This window comes from Protopterus annectens, chromosome 14.part0 (genome assembly GCF_019279795.1).
Source record: "Protopterus annectens isolate FY-2018-M chromosome 14.part0, PAN1.0, whole genome shotgun sequence".
Taxonomy (NCBI): Eukaryota; Metazoa; Chordata; order Ceratodontiformes; family Protopteridae; genus Protopterus; species Protopterus annectens.
Genome location: NC_056748.1, coordinates 360,209,003 through 360,227,125, shown reverse-complemented (window position 1 = coordinate 360,227,125; position 18,123 = coordinate 360,209,003). Strand labels below are relative to the sequence as shown.

The following is an 18,123-nucleotide window of genomic DNA, read 5'->3' as shown; positions in this document are numbered from 1 at the left end:
GGTATCAGATAAATCCTGTGAACCTGTAAGAGCAGGTGGAATTTCAGTAGCAGATTCAGCCATGCTGGAGGAGGCCTCGGTAGGAGGCAAGCTTTCGGCCGAAGGAAGAACTGAGGACTCGGTTTCAGCCGAAACAGAGACACTCGCGGTGGACTTAACCGCGGTTTTAATAAACCGGACCGAGTCTCGGTCCTTTTCCTTGCGCTTTTTAGCTAATTGTGAAGTCGGAGTTTCCGACGGCATGTTGTAAGCAAAAGCGGAGCCAAAAAACTCCTCAGCAAATTCCGACCGACACCTAAGTGTCCGTCGGTTGAAAGAAGCACAGGCTAGACAAGCTGCTACGTCGTGGTCTGGGCCTAAACAAGGTAGGCAGTAAGAGTGGAAATCTTTATGAGGTATTTGTTTCCCACAAATTAAACAGTTATTCACTTTTTCTGACATCGGCTGAGGCAAGAAAGAGTCCCCAACGGGGTACTTAGCTTTTTAGAAGTCTTCGGTAGTAGCAATCTCTGGTCCTGACCGACCGGCACTTGCGAACAGCTTCTGCTTCGGGCGCCACGCGGCAAGAAAGACTGAGGAAAATGGTGTCGGCTGATGCCTTTATACCCGCTGAACTGCAGCTATGACGTCGGGTGAAGTGCGACATCAGCAGAGGCCAGACCCAGATTTTGGAATCCGGCCGACCGAAGGGCTGCCTGAGGCAGGACAACCCATTTGTTAGGACTGCAGATGCATCCTTGAAGGACATCATTACACTAGGCGGTGTACAGTACTCTTCCATATTAGTGAGGACCAGATCCAGTATGTTTGTGTCCCTGGTCAGTCTACTGAATCTTATCCAGGTAGCTCCTGTTTACAAAATCCAGGAATCTCTGTGCCTGCAAGTCTGGTGTTGTAGATTAACTTCCAGTTAGAGTTAGTAGTGGGGTGACTAAAGTGGTACTGGTTGGAAGGGGAGTGTGTCTAGTAAAATTGAACATGTTATGGGTTTCCTGGGTCACAGATGGGGCCCTACAACTTCCAAAGAAATGGTATGGAATTTTGCCCATGGTGTCATGAATATGGAAAAGCTTAACTGCATTATCCTATTTGACCAGTCTTGAGGTACATTTTATTTTTCATGTACAGATAAGCTCTACCTTTCATCCATGTCTGGGTAAGCTAGTCTAAATGTGTGGAAGGCACTATAGCCTTGCACTGCCTGGGTCCTCCCCATAGCTTTAAACAAAGTCTCAGTGACTACATAGATGTCAAAATTCTGTAGGGTGAAGAGAGCTTGTAGGGAGTGGAGTTGCTTGTTCAGACTCCTAGCACTGAGTAGAACCTTTACATGTCCTTGGTTTTTATTTGCTATGTTGGCAGGATTGCCAGTTTGGCACTGCCTAAAAAAGGCAACAGGAGAGAGGACAATGTTTAGCCAATATTCAGAAGTCTAGACAGCAGAGTTACAGACCACCCCTTGAAAAGTAGCATAGTCTGTTGATAATCTTCCATGCTGACAAATATTGCACCCCCTAGAATGACACCAGAAACTAAGCCAGTTATTAAAGCCTGTCATTTTCTATTTATATTGTGGCCTCATCCTTGGAGAAGGCAAAATGCTATTGCACCCCCTAGAATGACACCAGAAACTAAGCCAGTTATTAAAGCCTGTCATTTTCTATTTATATTGTGGCCTCATCCTTGGAGAAGGCAAAATGCTACTCAATGCTAGGGTCACACCAGCCAGGAACACACATTCCGAGAGCTCCATAATGTCTTTCATCATATAGTGTAAGGAAACATTTACACCCACATTTACTATGAAGGAGTCACACTGGTACTTGTGGTCCAATGCCCCCAAGTGTGTGCGTGTAATGTGGTGGATCCTGGCCCCTGATAAGTAATTGACTGCGACTTTCTCCTTACACAGTCTGGTGAGTGAAATCATTGTGGGCTTAACGGTACAGGCTCCATGACATGTGGCTGAAGATGTTGATGTGGGTGTTTTGAAAGACTGCATTTGTTCTGCACTCTATCTAGGAGGTCTTTGGGGTTTAGGAAGGTTACATTTAAGTGCCTCAGTGTATCTGGGTCTATGGTGCTTGCTTCATGTGGAGTGTGATAGGTGCAGCAAGTGTACTACAACAACCTGACAAACAGGAGTGCTTTTATATGACAGCTTTGCCTTCAGTGACATTGTGTAAATACATCTGCCATACTCAAGAAGTATCTGGTTGTCACTGCCTCAGGATAGCCATATCCCCCAAGCTGGTAAGAGATAGAGGGAAAGTTAATATCCATGGCAACACGCCATTTTTACTGATTAGACAGTTGCTGAAAGAAGAGAGAGTAAAGTCACGAGTATCTGATTTGCAAATCTGGGGGTAATACTTGTCACTGCTCAGACTAACTGCCTGTATACAACAAGGCATTTGTGAAATTTCAGGGATGCTTTTAGAGTAAAAAATGTTAACTAATGCTGCCTGTGTCTATACAGGGCACTACCTAACACTTGAGGGAAACTATTGAAGTAGACTCAGACGACATGCAGACTACAAAAGGCGAGCAAAGCACTGCAAGCAAATAGAAATAATTGGTGTTACAGAAATGGTACATCCCTTAACCCACACATAAGAATCCCATGCATAGAGCCATGTCACCCTATGCATGAAATTATGAGATTTTTCTTTCTTGCAGCTGTGAAAACAAAGAAGCAAGAACAAGTACAGAAGGAAGTACCTTAGGTTTTCCACTCAAGGTTGTGAAGAACCACCTAAGGATAAAAGAGTTCTTGGAAACAGAATACACATTAGCCTAAAAATAAAAAAAACCCCACTATCCTCAATAATACGAATTACAAATGTATACACTTACCTCCTGGGTATGTTGGTACTCCTCCAGGAGCTGGAAATCCTCCTGGTGCGGTAGGTGGGTAGCCCCCTGGTGCGGTAGGTGGGTAGCCTCCTGGTGCGGTAGGTGGGTAGCCCCCTGGTGCGGTAGGTGGGTAGCCCCCTGGTGCGGTAGGTGGGTAGCCTCCAGCTGCAGGAGGACCTGGTGGGTATGCTCCACCACCTGCAGGAGGATAGCCTCCAGGAGCTCCTGGGTATGGATACTGTGCAGCAGGTGGGTAGGTAGAGTCTCCTACCTGAAAAAGACAAAAGCGAAAATAATTAAACCACATTGTAACTTGGTCAACAGAATTAGATTTAATTACTTATCTTACAACATCTCTACTCATTGGAACAGTCTGGCTTAAAATGAATAAAATTTTCTGAGAACAAGGATTGTAAAGAGGTGAAACTCCTCGGAAGTGCCAAATGGAGTAAAAAAAAGTACAGTTGTGTATACTTACCATAAATGTAGATGTTACACACAAAAATATACCTCCAAACAAAAGCAAATACACCCAAAAAGGCTTTTAAGCATAGTAAAAGAAAGTAGAGGTATAGTAACAGAAAAAACAGGAGGCTGGCGGGTGGGTAACCAGGACTGCAACAGTGAATACACCAACATCTACATTTATGGTAAGTGTACACAACTGTACTATGCTTGTGTTTCACTGTTGCAGTTATCACATTTGGGTAGAATCCCAAAGCTATGGTTGGGAGGATGGATTTATACAGCATTAGGACCAGCTATAAGGCCCTGCAGGACAGCAGTGGCAAAGCCAGCTCTGGATTTGGGAGAAGAAAGGTAAATGGTAATGTTTGGTGAATGTATGAACCGAGCTCCAGGTAGCAGCTTCTAGAATGTCTCTGGTAGGAACACCTCTGAGAAAAGCTGCAGAAGTAGATGCAGCCCTGGTGGAATGAGATCTGATCCCTTGGGGAATAGTTTTACCATGGTGCATATAGCAGAAACAAATACAATGGCTTATCCATTTGTAAATAGTCTGCATTGAAATGGCATTTGCTGCAGGAGCTGTGGGAAAGGCTACCAGTAGTTCAGATTTTTGTAGAGATTTTGTCCTGTTTAAGTAAAATCTAAGTTGTCTGTGCACATCAAATGAATGCACAATCCGCTCACCCTTGTTCTGTGGATTGGGAAAGAAAGTTGGCAGATGAATGGTCTGATTAAGAGCCACACTGGATACCACCTTAGGCATGAAAGATTGACTGGTCCTGAGAGACACCCTGTCCGCATGAAAAATAATGAAAGGCTCCACTGCCATAAGAGCCTGTAATTCAGAAATCCTTCTAGCTGAAGTGACTGCTAAAAGGAAAGCTGTTTTCAAAGAGAGAAATTTTAGGTCTGCAGTAGCAGCTGGCTCCAAAGGAGGGAGAGTGAGTTTTTCCAATGCAAAATTGAGGTCCCATGCAGGGGTTGGAGCTCTCCTGGGTGGTCTTAAGTTTTGGGCCCTTCTGAGGTACTGCTTTAGCAGAGGACGAGAGAAGCGGGGAGGATATGTGTTGTAATGGGCTGAAATGGCAGAGGCATGGATTTTATGGAAGAAAAAGATAGGCCCTTGTGAAGCATCTCAGTTAAGTATTGTAAAATCTGAAGAATACTGGGCATTGCTGTGCTTATTCCTTGTGACTGGTTCTAGGCAAATAATCTTTTCCATTTGTCAACATAAAAGATTTTCTAGTAATAGGCCTTCCCGCCTCCAAAATGACATCCATCACAGACTTGCGGAGGGATGTCAAGGGTGAATTTACATGATTAGCCACGCAGCAAGATTCAAAGTTTGGAGCAGAGTGTGCAGAATTTGGTTGTTCTGCTGAGGCAGGTGCCACGGTGGAAGGTGCGACACATTGCACAGGAGTGGGTACCAGTGCTGGCGAGGCCAGTCTGGAGCATTCAATCATTTTTGGTTTGTCCTCTCTGACTTTTAGTAGAACTTTGGAGAGCAGCGGCAGAGGGGGGGAAAAGCATAAACTAAATAGAGCATACACTTTTCAAGCTTTTTTGTGATGAATTTTTGTGCAGAATTTGTCCAACTGATAGATCTGTTTGCCTCACCCCAGAACTATGTCTGGACTCCCCCATTTGTGTGTCAACATGTTGAAAATTCGTGGTTCCAGTTTCCATTCGTATGGGTTCATAAGATTTCTGCTTAGTTCGTCTGCCGGAGTATTCAGCTTTCCTGGCAGGAATTGAGCTTGTAGTTGTATATGGTAGGTCAAGGCCGTGTTCCACAATGCCATGGCTAGTCTGCAAAGGGGGGTAGGAATGTGTACCCCCATGCTTGTTTATGTACAACATAACTGTGGTGTTGTCGGTCTATCATTAAATTGCCCTGGATGAAGGTAGTCCTTGAAGGCTATCGGTGCATTCTGTACAGCTAGCATCTCTTTCTGATTGATATGAAGGTGCATTTGACTTGGGCTCCATCTGCCCTGAATGCACTTCCCTGCCAGATGAGCCCCCCCAAGCATAGTCTGATGTGTCTGTAGTTAGGGTTTGGGGCGGCAGGGGGTGGAGTGAATGGCAGTCCCTTGTTTTGGTGGCAGGCCTCTGCCCACCATAGGAACTCTAGTTTCAGGCAAGGTATGATAGGGAATCATTGTTTCCAGGCTGTAACAATGTTGACTCCATAAGCTTTTTAAGTACCACTGAAGTTTCCTCATATGTAGTCTTGCATATAGAATTAGAAGAATGCAGGAGGCCATGAACCCAAAGGCTTGCAGAACTTGTCTTGCAGATAGCAGGGTTCTTGTGGCCACCTGTTTGAAGTAAGTTACCAATTGAATTTGCTTTTCTGGCGTAAGGAAAGTCATCTGGGCAGTTGTATTCAAACTTGCACCCTAAAATTTAATTTTTTTGAGAGGGTACCATTGTGATTTCTTTTCATTTATGGTGTACCCTAGACAAGTTAGAACCCTTTTTACAAATGTCAGATGCTTTAGAAAAATGTCCTTACTTTCTGCCTGAATTAGACAATCGTCCAGGTATGGATATATCTGAATTTTTCTTTGCCTGCAAAATGCAATTACTGGAGCCAGACACTTTGTGAAGACCCTGGACGCAGTAGACAAGCCAAAGGGCAGTGCAGAGAACTGGTAATGCAAGTAGCCTGCTTTGAAGCGGAGGTATCTTCTGCAAGATTCCCCGATTGGAATATGCAGTTAAGCCTCTTAAGTCTAGAGTTACAAACCAGGCATCTTTGACTAGCATAGGAAGCTTCAACAGAATCTTGAATTTTGGAATGTCCAGAAATGCGTTTAGAGTAGGTAAGTCCAGAATTGGATGCCATGATTGGTCTTTTCTGGGTACCAGGAAAGTCTTTAGTAGAAACCTTCTCCTTTTTGTTACTGGTTGAATAGCCCCCATGTTCATGAGGGACAGAACTTGATTCTGGGCCTCTGCCCACTGATTTGGGGGCAGGTCTGGCCATCTGTTTGGGATTGGCAATGTGTGGAAATGAAATCTGTATCCCTGGGATACTATATTTAAAACCCATCTGTCCTAGGTTATAAGTTGCCAGTTTCGTGCATGAAGTGCCAGTTTTTCCCCCAAAGGGGCGGCTAAAAGGTAAGTGCTTGGTGAGTGTACAGGGAAGTCATTGAGACTGTTTACCATAGGGAGGAGCCTTCTTGCTTCCAGATTTGGAGGTGGAGGCACCCCATTGTTTTGTTCTAAAAGTCCCTTGTGACTGAAACCTGGAGCCTTTGGAATGTCTGGGTTTGACTTGAGTGGCTCTCGAAGGAATTGGAAAGAACCAGTTCTTGGTAGGCCAGTGCCTACTAAATCTTGGAGGTTGCACTTGTAAGAAATCTTTCACAGTTTGCATAGATTTAGCTTTACCTTCCATCTTTTTTAAAACGTATTCAGCCTTATTACCAAAGAGACAGTCCCGTTGTAAAGAAGCATCCAACAATTTTGCTTTAACATGATCAGGCAGAGTTTGCACTTTGAGCCAAGCATGCCTTCTTTGCAATGTGGTTTTGATTTTTTGGAGGCCTCTTGCAGGGCTACTGTAACTGGGTCTGTGCCAAGTAGGTTTTCCAACTTGTTCGGCTGAATGTAATAAATCCTGTAAATCTTTATTTTTCATACAGTCAGAAATTAACATTATTTTCTGCTTAATTAGTCCCATGATATGCTGTTGATATTTAAGCATATGAAATTGACAGTTTAAAGCCCAGATTGCCAAGGCTGCAGAAAGGTATGTAAAGTTTCCCCAAAGGAAAAATCCTCAGGGGGAGAAGCAGAAGGAAAGAAATCTTCTGCATTGGAGTCCTCATAAGTAGGTATAGGGAAATCCTGTTCACTGGAAGAGTCAGAAGAAATAGAATCCTGTTCAGAATATTCATAATCAATGTCTTGCCTAGGCCTCTTAGGAGGGGGTTGGCTACCCCTGATCAGAGTAATTAAATATTCAGCCATTTTGATAATTTGTTTTTTTAGGCATAGGGGCCTGCACATGTTGCCCAAGCATCGGATTTTTAGACAGATTTAGATTTTGGCCTTAGTTTCGAAAATGGCATCGGTCTAATACACAAATCTGTAGGCCTGAAAACACCCTCAGAAGCCCGTGCCTGCACAGCGCTCCGGACCCATCTAAGGTAGAGACATCTGCGGGTTCCATAAATGAAGCATCTCGAGGCATACCGGACTCCGAATGGGTCTCAGTAGAGGCCTGCGAGTCAGAAACAGTGGGTATCAGGGGCTGCAATAGCGCCTCACTGAGTACCGGCGAACTGACAACTGGTTTAGGAGAAGCATAGTCAATTTTGGACCTAGACGGTCTGTCTTTTTCTTTGTGTTTTTTTAGGTATTCTGGTAGTCAGATTGCTAACCGATGACATTTCTGGATAATTAAATCGTGAGCCAAAATATTTAGAAGCAAAAATATACAGACGTTTAATAGTGCGTTGATTATATTTAGCACAAAACCAACAGCAAGGCACGTTGTAGTCGGGGCCTAGGCAAGGAATACAGTACAAATGAAAATCCTTATGAGGTATTTGATTCCTACAAGTAATGCAATTATTAACTTTTACTGACATCGGTAAGGAAAGTACAGTTTTGTACCTACCATAAATGTAGATGTCCGATAGGTATGCATCTGCAGTCCTTACATATGGGTTGTCCTGCCTCAGGCAGCCCTTCGGTCGGCCGGATTCCAAAGTCTGGGTCCGGTGTCGGCTGATGTCGCCCCCTTCCCGACGTCAGAGCGCCTGGGATATAAAAGCGTCAGCCGACGCCATCTTCCTCAGTTTTTCTTGCCCCAGATGCCAGTTGCCCTCTAAGTAAGGCTAAATTTGGAGAAATGAAATAATTCCAAACATGCACAGTAATAAAAAAACAAATACACCATAAAAGATAACCCCAGCTAGCTAAAATTAGGGATATGTACCCATAGTATACCACAGAGGGGTAGGAGGGAGGGAAAACCTGACTGCAGATGCATACCCATCAGACATCTACATTTATGGTAGGTACAAAACTGTAGTAAGTCCTTCAAGGATGCATCTGCAGTCCTTACATATGGGTAGAATACCATAGCCCAGCTGGGGGAGGTAGGACCTAAGAAAAGGATGGTGTAGCTAACATGCCCTGCAGGACTGCACTAGCAAAGCCTGCTCTGGATCTGGAATATAAGGGCAAGTTGTAATGCTTGGAAAATGTATGCACGGAACTCCATGTAAGCAGCTTCTAAAATGTCCTTTGTAGCCACCCCTCTTAAGAAGGCTGTGGAGGTGGCTGTTGCTCTGGTGGAATGAGGCCTTGTTAGCTGGCACTGCTTTTCCATGAAGAGAGTAACAGAACCGAATGCAATTTCCTATCCATTTTGAAATTGTCCGTTTGAAAATTGCTTTTCCTTGTACACCAGCAGCATATGCTACAAAGAGTTGGTAAGTTTTTCTGTAAGTCTTAGTTCTGTCCAAGTAATAGCGCAACTGTCTGTGGATGTCCAAAGTATGCAGAAGTTTCTCTCCTTTATTTTGTGGATTTGGAAAGAAGGTCGGCAGGTGAATAGCTTGGTTCAGTGAAACCCTGGATACCACCTTTGGCATGAAGGATTGGTTCTCAAAGAGACTCTGTCCTGGTGAAAAATGAGAAAAGGCTGTACTGCCATGAGGGCCTGTAACTCAGATACTCTTCTTGCTGAGGTTATGGCCAGAAGGAAGGCAGTCTTCCAAGATAGGAATTGTAGTTCTGAAGATGCTGCTGGTTCAAATGGAGGAAGAGTTAATTTTTCCAACATGAAGTTAAGGTCCCATGTAGGCACTGGTGGTTTCCTTGGAGGGTTAATGTTTTTTTATCCCTCTTAGAAACTGCCTTAGTAGAGGATGAGAGAATACAGGTGGATCAGTGTTGTACTCTGCCGAAATTGCTGAAGCATGAATTTTTATGGAGGAATAAGAAAGGCCATTATGGAGTATTTCAGCCAAGTATTCCAGAATATATGTGGAATGCTGATGACTGTCGGATCATGACCCTTAGTGGTGTTCCAGGTTCGAAATCTTTTCCATTTTGCTGAATATGCTTTTCTTGTGGAGGGACGCCGGGCTTCCATGATGACATCCTGTACCCTCTTGGATAGTTTATCCTGGTGAGGAGTCAAGGTATTTTCCAGGCTGTCAGCTGTAAGGTTTTGAGGCTGGAGTGCAGAGTCTTGTAATTGTGTTGTGTCAGTAGAAGTGGCCATTGTGGTAGAGGCCAAGGTTTCATGCATGACATGCTCCTTAACAGTGGGTACCAGTGTTGTCTTGGCCAGTCCGGGGCTCTCAGAATTACTTTTGATTGCTCTGTCCTGATCTTCAGTAAGACCTTGGTCATCAGTGGCAGCGGTGGGAATGCACATACTGTTAGAGTATTCCAGCTGAAGGAGAGGGCGTCCACTTTCCATGCTTGAGGATGGTATGTCCTTGTGCAGAATTTCCTCAGTTGATGGTTGTGGTGGGAGGCAAAAAGATCTATGTCCGGACTTCCCCATGATTGTGTTATCTGGAGAAAGATATCTGGGTGCAACATCCATTCGTGTGGATCCACAATGTTTCTGCTCAGGCTGTCCGCCAGTACATTGTCTTTTCCTGGTACGAACTGGGATTGTAGCTCTATATTGAGTTTTAGGGAAAGTTCCCACAGATTCATCGCCAGCCTGCAAAGAGGGTATGAATGGGTACCTCCTTGCTTATGTACCACATAACTGTGGTATTGTCTGTCTTTATTAACAGGTGACCTTGGTGCAGGAAGTGCTTGAAGGCCTCGATGGAGTGTATCACTGCCAGCATTTCCTTTTGGTTGATGTGCAAATGCAATACTTTTTGTGTCCATTGTCCTTGAATGCATCTGTCCTCCATGTGTGCCCCCCATCCATGATCCGAGGCGTCCGTTGTAATGGTTTGGCTGGTATGTGGCTTGCTGAAAGGCAGGCCCATGTTTGACTGGCTTGCTTTTGCCCACCACAGGAATTCCTTTTGAAGGCATGGAATGAGGGGGATCAGAGTTTCTAGGCTGTGACTGTGCTGAGACCATAGACTCCTTAGGTACCATTGTAGTTTCCTCATATGCAGCCTTGCTTGTGGGATCAGAAGAATGCAAGATGCCATGAAACCCAGGGCCTGCAGGATTTTCCTTGCAGTTAGCTGGGTTTGTGTTGTCAGATTTCTGAAATAATCCGGTAGTTGTGCTTGTTTTTCTTCTGTGAGAAAAGCCATTTGGGTGTTTGTATCCAGTTTTGCACCCAGGAAAATTATTCGTTGGGATGGAACAAGTCTTGATTTCTGAATGTTGACTGTGTATCCCAAGGCCTGTAGTAGTCGGATGGCATAGTTTAAGTGTTTTACCAGTGTTTGCTGGCTGTCCGCTTGTATGAGGCAGTCGTCCAGGTATGGGTATATTTGAATCCCCTGAAGTCTGCAATGTGCAATTACTGATGCCAGGCATTTCGTGAATACTCTGGGCGCAGTAGATAAGCCAAAGGGCAATGCTGAGAATTGATAATGCTCTGAACCTGCAAGAAATCTGAGGTATCTTCTGCAACTTTGTCTGATAGGGACATGCAGGTATGCCTCCTTGAGGTCTAGAGTTACCAGCCATGACCCCTTGCCCAGCATGGGAAGGAGTTGCTGTAAGGTCAGCATTTTGAATTTTGGCACAATGAGGTAAGTATTCAGTGCGGACAAGTCCAGAATAGGCCTCCATTGCTTTTCTTTTCTTGGAACAAGGAATAGTCTGGAATAAAATCCTTGGCCTTGTTCTGTAAGAGGAACCCTTTCTATTGCTTTCATTTGTAGTAGCTTGGAAATTTGTTTTAAAGCCTCTGCCCTTTCTATTGCTTTCATTTGTAGTAGCTTGGAAATTTGTTTTAAAGCCTCTGCCCTTTGGTTTGGTGGCAGGTTTGGCATGCCTTGTCTTTTTGGTAATGTATGGAAATGGAACCGGTATCCTTTGTCTATTATTTGCATTGTCCATTTGTCCTTTGTAATACTGTGCCAATTTTTTGAGAATAAAGACAGCTTTCCGCCCAAAGGTGCTTCCAATTGAGACCTGGTTGGCGGGGACAAAGTCAAGTCACTGAGATGGTCCTTGTGTAGTAGTTGTAGGCCCTGCAGTACCTCTCTGGTTAGGAGGCTGCCATTAACGTCCTCTGTAGGAACCTCGAGCTTGCCCTCTACCTCTGGCACGTCTGTTTCTGCCTCTGAGATCTGTCTGTGTCCGGAAAGGACCAATTCTTAGGTCAATTTCTGCTGAATCTTGGTGGTTGGACCTGGAGAAAATCTTTGACTGTTTGTACTGATTTAGCCTTTTCCTCAAATTTCTTTAAGACCTCTTGAACCGTGGAGCCAAATAACTTTTGCTTTTCCAGCGGAGCATCCAGTAGCTTTGCTTTAACATGGTCAGGCAGAGTTTGTTCCTTCAGCCAAGCATGTCTACGTATGACTGCACCTGTCATTACTGACCTACATGAAGCTTCCAATGCATCATAACCACACTGCAAGAAATGGTTGCTAACCTGCTGGGAGTTATGTACCAGATCCTGAAGTGCCTTGCGGTCTAGGGGTTCAGGCGAAGAAAGTTTTTTATGCAATTCATCTAACAAATACTCTTGGTACTGTATCATATGGAATTGACAATTTAATGCCCTCATAGAAAGAGTGGAAGAAGTATACACTTTTTTACCCCATCTCTCTAAAGCCCTGGACTCCCTTTCAGAAGGAAGTGGATTTTTAGTAGTGGTGGTTGCAACCCCTTTAGGGCCCTGGGAAATAGTTTCTGGGTCAGCAGAGTGGCCCTTGTAAAGGAAATGATGCGAGTCCGGGACCCTGTAGTACCTGTCGGGTTTGATAGGAGCCGGAGGAAGTGAGTCTGGTGAAATACTAGACTCATTACACATCATCAATGACATTTAAAACAGGAGGAATAGCCAAAGGTCTATGCTGAGGTAAATGCAAAAAAGTCCTTAACCTCTTCCTGGAATCAGAGAATTCCTGGCCCTGCCATTTGAAATGCTCTCTCAAGTGTGTCCCCAAAGGACAACTCTTCAGGAGGGGAGGCCGAGGGAATAGATTCCTCTGCATCAAAATCCTCGTAGGCCGTAAAGGCCTCCTCCTGGTAGTCTGATACAGCAGAGTCATCTGAGGCCTCATCAGAAGACTGGGGATCTGTGTGCTCAACCCTGGGCCTTTTGTCTAGAGGAGGTTGAGAGCCCCTGTCCGGATGTGGCTGAGAGCCCCTAATTAAGGAAATAAGGTCCTCAGCTAAACTTAAAATCCGTGAACCGGTAGTGGATCCCTGAGGAATAGCCTTGGGAGGGAGAGATTTTGGCTGTTTAGCAGATTTAGCATGGGTAAATGCCTTTATGGACATGGATGCAGGAGGCCTGGCTGCCCCACGTGCTGGAGTAGTTTTATCTAGAGAAATGGTGTCGGTAGTTTCCAGAGCACCAGTTTCAGAGGGGAATTCTATGACCGATTCAGAGGTGGCCTCCGGGACAGAGGTTGTCGGTTGTGCGGTTTCGTCGGTCGGAAGCACCAAGGATTCTGTTTCAGCAGATACCAAGACACTCGCGGTAGGCCTAGGCGTGGTTTCGGCCGAAACCACGGGCCGCGTGTGTCGGTCCTTGTCCTTCCGTTTTTTGGTTAAATGCGTAGTCGGAAGCTCCGACGGCATCTTGTAACAGTAAGTATCCCCAAAAAATTCCTCTGCAAACTCCGACCGACGCCTAAGAGTGCGTCTATTGAAGGAGGCACAGGCTGCACAGGCCGAGACGTCGTGGTCTGGGCCTAGGCAGGGGAGGCAGTAAGAGTGGAAATCCTTATGAGGTATTTGTTTCCCACAAGTTAAACAGTTATTAACTTTAAACGTTTGATCTGACATCGGCTGAGGCAAGAAAGAGTCCCCAATGGGGTACTTCGCTTTTTGAAGTCTTCGGTTAGCTGAAATTACAGGAGCTGGCTGGCCGACCGGCACTTGCGAACTGCTTCTGCTTCGGGCACCACGCGGCAAGAAAGACTGAGGAAGATGGCGTCGGCTGACGCTTTGATATCCCAGGCGCTCTGACGTCGGGAAGGGAGCGACATCAGCCGATGCCGGACCCAGACTTTGGAATCCGGCCGACCGAAGGGCTGCCTGAGGCAGGACAACCCATATGTAAGGACTGCAGATGCATCCTTGAAGGACATCAAGAAAAAGTTTCCAACGGGGTACTTACCTTTTAGTTGAAGACTTCGGTTCTGAAACTCTGCCGACCGGCACTTGCGAACTGCTTCGGGCACCGCGCGGCAAGAAAGACTGATGTAATGGTGTCTACTGCATGTTTTAAACCCCTGAAGACCTGATGTCATGGAAGAAGGGAGAGCAACAGACGCAGGACCCAAGACTTTGTTAATCAGGCCGACTGAGGGCAACCTGTCAGCAGATTACCCAAATGTAATGACTGCAAAAGTGAAACACGAAGGACATCTAAACAGGCTGCATTATTAACAGATATAAAGTAAAATGTGTTGTGGCTTTGAACAGCAACAGTGCTGTTGACTGTACAAGTTAGCTGACCGAGGATTTCTTTTTCCAAGGGTCAGGTACAAATAACTGCAAAAGTATGACGAGTCAAAAACAGTTCAAAGAAAGCATAAGTCAGAAAGGTACTTCCTTATTATAGCAGCCCCTGGTGATGGGGTCTGTGGTTTCCACAGCACGCGTACGGAGTATCCATGGAATCATCTGCAAGTTATGGATTTTATGTACATTGCACTATGCAAGATCTTATGAGGAATTATGGGAATAAAATAAAATGAGAACAATTGATAAAAACAACTTTCTTGGTTAATTTAGGGTTGTTTCAGGCGACAGTCTGTGGTTGGGGTTTAAACAGCATTACATTTGTAACGAAAGAGTGCATTATTTGTTTTATTTCATACAATTGTTTTCCGGGTAAGGCTGCTAGACAGAAATGTCCTTTTTCAGGGACAGCTCAATAATACTGACACCGTATATACATGCAGACATAAGAAATCAAAGTGAGTATCCTTCAGTTCAGTTCAGGAAACAGCTTAGTTACCAGGTCAGAATTTGAATCATCTGTATTTAACTGCCAGCTATTATCGTAATTTCTATTACTGTTATTAAATTTAAGGGCAATTACCAAACACTCCTACTTTACAAAGACACCAATCTCAAACTTTTTTGCAAAAAGCTATGAAAATACGAAAATATGTAAAAGCAAATAGTGCTTTTGCACAGAGACTACCTTTAAAATCAGCTCAGACCAATACAAGCAAAGAGGAGTGGAACCAGCAGTACAGAGGTGTTCACAATGGCTGAAAGTAGGCAGCAGCAAGGTATATTTGTGTGACACTGCCGTTTAACATTACCTACAAATTTACTTTATGAACGAAGCAGAAATGTCCAGAAGTAACAGACATCTCTCCCTCTGTCATTATATCTCTATTCCTCTATAAAAAAGTAATGCATACAAACATGTTCTCCATGAGGTTACTGTGGCAATCACAGACGCTACTACCAGGGGCTGCTATAACATGGAAGCACCTTCAAAAATTCAAGCATACTCAAGGGAAAGTCTAGAAATTATTATTTAAAAAAAATATATATATATCATATGTATAAATATCAACATAGCACAAACACTGTGCATGTGTATGGTTCGACTTCAAATTCTCAAAGCCAAAATGTCGAGTTGCAAAATGGCAAGATGGATACGATGAAAGTATAACTTCACAAATGTCCAGATTTGCTGAGAAAATCTGACAAAGGAGCCAGTTGGCCAGTGTGGCGAACTTTGCTCTTTTCTCCAATGAAACTTGATCGCAGCATTGGTATATTTAGTGTGGGGGAGGGGCTATGAGGGGCACAGCCCCCTACTTGGGTGGGCTTTATTTATTTTTTTAAGTTTTGTTGGCAGATTGTTTACGTACTAGGGGAAAATTTACGACAATCCGGACGTTCGTGAATATAAGCTTTTGTCATTTCCTTCTAGTTGTTTTTCTACTAAACATTATGGTAATTCTATAGTTTGGGATAAATCCATGTTTACGTACATATACACAAATTATATATTACATACATATATATATATATATATATATATATATATATATATATATATATATATATATATATATATATATATATGAGGATGAGCATATAATACATAATCCAAATATCCTATTCTATAAAAGGTTTGTTGACTACCTTTTTTTCCTTTGGGAAGGATCTGTCAACGCACTGGAAAGGTTCTATCATGACATAAATTCCTCCAGCTCTTTTTTGAAGTTTACCATGAATTTTTCTTCCATCAACATAGATTTTTTGGATGTCACTGTGTTTAAGGATAATAAACAGATCAACACCAAGATACATCGCAAATCATGCTATAAACCAGCATTCCTTCACAGGCAGAGTATGCATAGTTCGCACATTTTTATGAACATAATCAGAGGTCAAGCCATGCGTGTTTCACGCCTATCCACACTCTGGAGGATTATACATCAGGATTAGATTATCTACGAGGAGGGTTATTAAAGAGGGGTTACTCCTGCAATGAAATAGATAGGGTTTATCAGGAAATGAAGGTCCTTAGAAAGACCAGAGCTAAACCTTATTTTTCCCAAACTGCACGTTCAATTGTAACTGAGAACAAAGAAGTGAACGCTCGTTCTCTTAATATTGTGGTACCGTATGGGGCGAAGTTAAATATAGTTCAGGAGGCCATTAGAAAAAACTGGAATATTTTATTAGCTGATAGTAGAGTAGCTAATTTAGTGGGTGAAGTTCCGTCCTTTACTTTTAGCAACATGTACAGTCTTAAACGTCATCTGTGTGTTGCATCGACCCGTACCATAAAACCTAGGACGGGCTTTGACCCGTACCATAAAACCTAGGACGGGCTTTGAGAGAACAAGTAAATGTGGAAATTGCCAACAGTGTATTTATATTGACCAATCCCACTACTTTAGGCATCCAGATACTGGTCATCTTTGGACTTAAACATATGACAGTAATTGTGCAACTCGAAATGTCGTGTACATAGCACATTGTGTAAAATGTTTCTCATTTTACGTGGGTAAAACGAATAGATCGCTCAGGGAGCGCATTAGTGACCATGTATACTGTTTAAATAGACAACAGGAATGCAGTGCCCTTGCGAAACATACGCTCAATGAAGGCAATATACATACGTTTGTATTTCAGGTACTACAAGTTTTATGTGAAGGTTTAAGGTTAGGTGATGTAGTAAATTTGACAGAACAAGCAGAATTGAAATGGATTTGCAGGCTAGCTGCCCATCGAGGGAAGGGGATAAATTAAGTGCTATCAATTAAACCTCACCTGAAAGGTAGAACACTTAAATGAGCATTATTCTGTCAAATCTCGGGGATACATTAAATTGTTCACGGCATAGTTATACATTTTATATTTTATATGTTGAGATATGATTTTATCAGAATTCACTTCATATGTGCTCATGCACTGACTATGTATATATACATAAATGGACAAACACATATTTGTATATGTGTATATACATATATTTTTTAAATATATACACATATTTTTTATTTTTTATTTACATATTCTCTCTAGGTTATGATGTATGTATACCATGGCTTTGTACACATTGTAGGAACATATACGATTTCTGCCAATTGAGTAGGCTTTTATCATTCAGAATGTATTCCTTTATTGGTTTGTGAGAGGAACGACTCAAGCAGCGCTTGGATTACATTTTAGCATGGGTTTGAAGTTTCAATTGTTATAGCGCTAATAATGTGTACCTTTATAATCAATTATTTATGTATTTTTACCAATTTGTGGTATTAGGGTGCATTTTATTCATGTATTTATATACTTGTAGATGTAAGTTTCCTTCGTATGTATAATCAACGAAGGAATTACATCTTAATTTTTTTACGTATTGGCTGTTTTTTGATTGGCTGAGAGCAGGATACATTGTATTTTAAATCCTAACTCTCAGATTGCATTTACTTGTCTGATGAAGCGGCGTTCATTTGCCGTGAAAGCGCTAACTACATTAAAGGAATTTATATTTTACTCTTGAACCGAATGGTTTATTTGTGTCAGCACTGAACTATTTTGCTGGATTTGACTATTAATTAGAAGAACTTTATATTTCGCTGGGATTTATTGCATTTGTTCGTACTACGCTCCTTCCTGGGTATTTTGGTTCAATACTATATATATATATATATATATATATATATATATATATATATATATATATATATATATATATATATACACATACATACATACACACATATATATATATACACACACACATATATATATATATATATATATATATATATATATATACACACACACACACATATATATATATATATATATATATATACACACACACATATATATATATATATATATATATATATATGTAATATATATCTATATAATATATGTACGTATATAATAACCCCAAATAAAGTTCAGCTGTCCTAGTAGGATTTTCCTGACATTTACTCATTTGCCTGCTACAGCAAAAACCATGGTTAGCAGAGAACTTGCAAAGCATCAAAGGGATCTCATTGTTGAAAGGTATCAATCAGAAGGGTACAAAAACATTTCCAAAGCATTGGCTATACCATGGAATACCGTGAAGACAAGTCATCAAAAGTGGAGAAAATATGGGACAACAGTGACACTGCAAAGAACTGGATGTCCCGCCAAAATTGATGAAAAGACGAGACG

At 42.6% G+C, this 18,123-nt stretch overlaps 1 protein-coding gene across 1 annotated transcript in view; it reads right to left on the bottom strand.

The window, feature by feature from the left end:
- The window catches only part of ANXA7 (annexin A7), a 1,208,209-nt gene that overhangs the window by 1,032,692 nt on the left and 157,394 nt on the right, over positions 1-18,123 (bottom strand). The window contains exon 3 of the mRNA XM_044056080.1: positions 2,857-3,127. Within this exon, the coding sequence (XP_043912015.1) occupies positions 2,857-3,127 (271 nt within the window). The remainder of the gene's footprint in view (positions 1-2,856; positions 3,128-18,123) is intronic.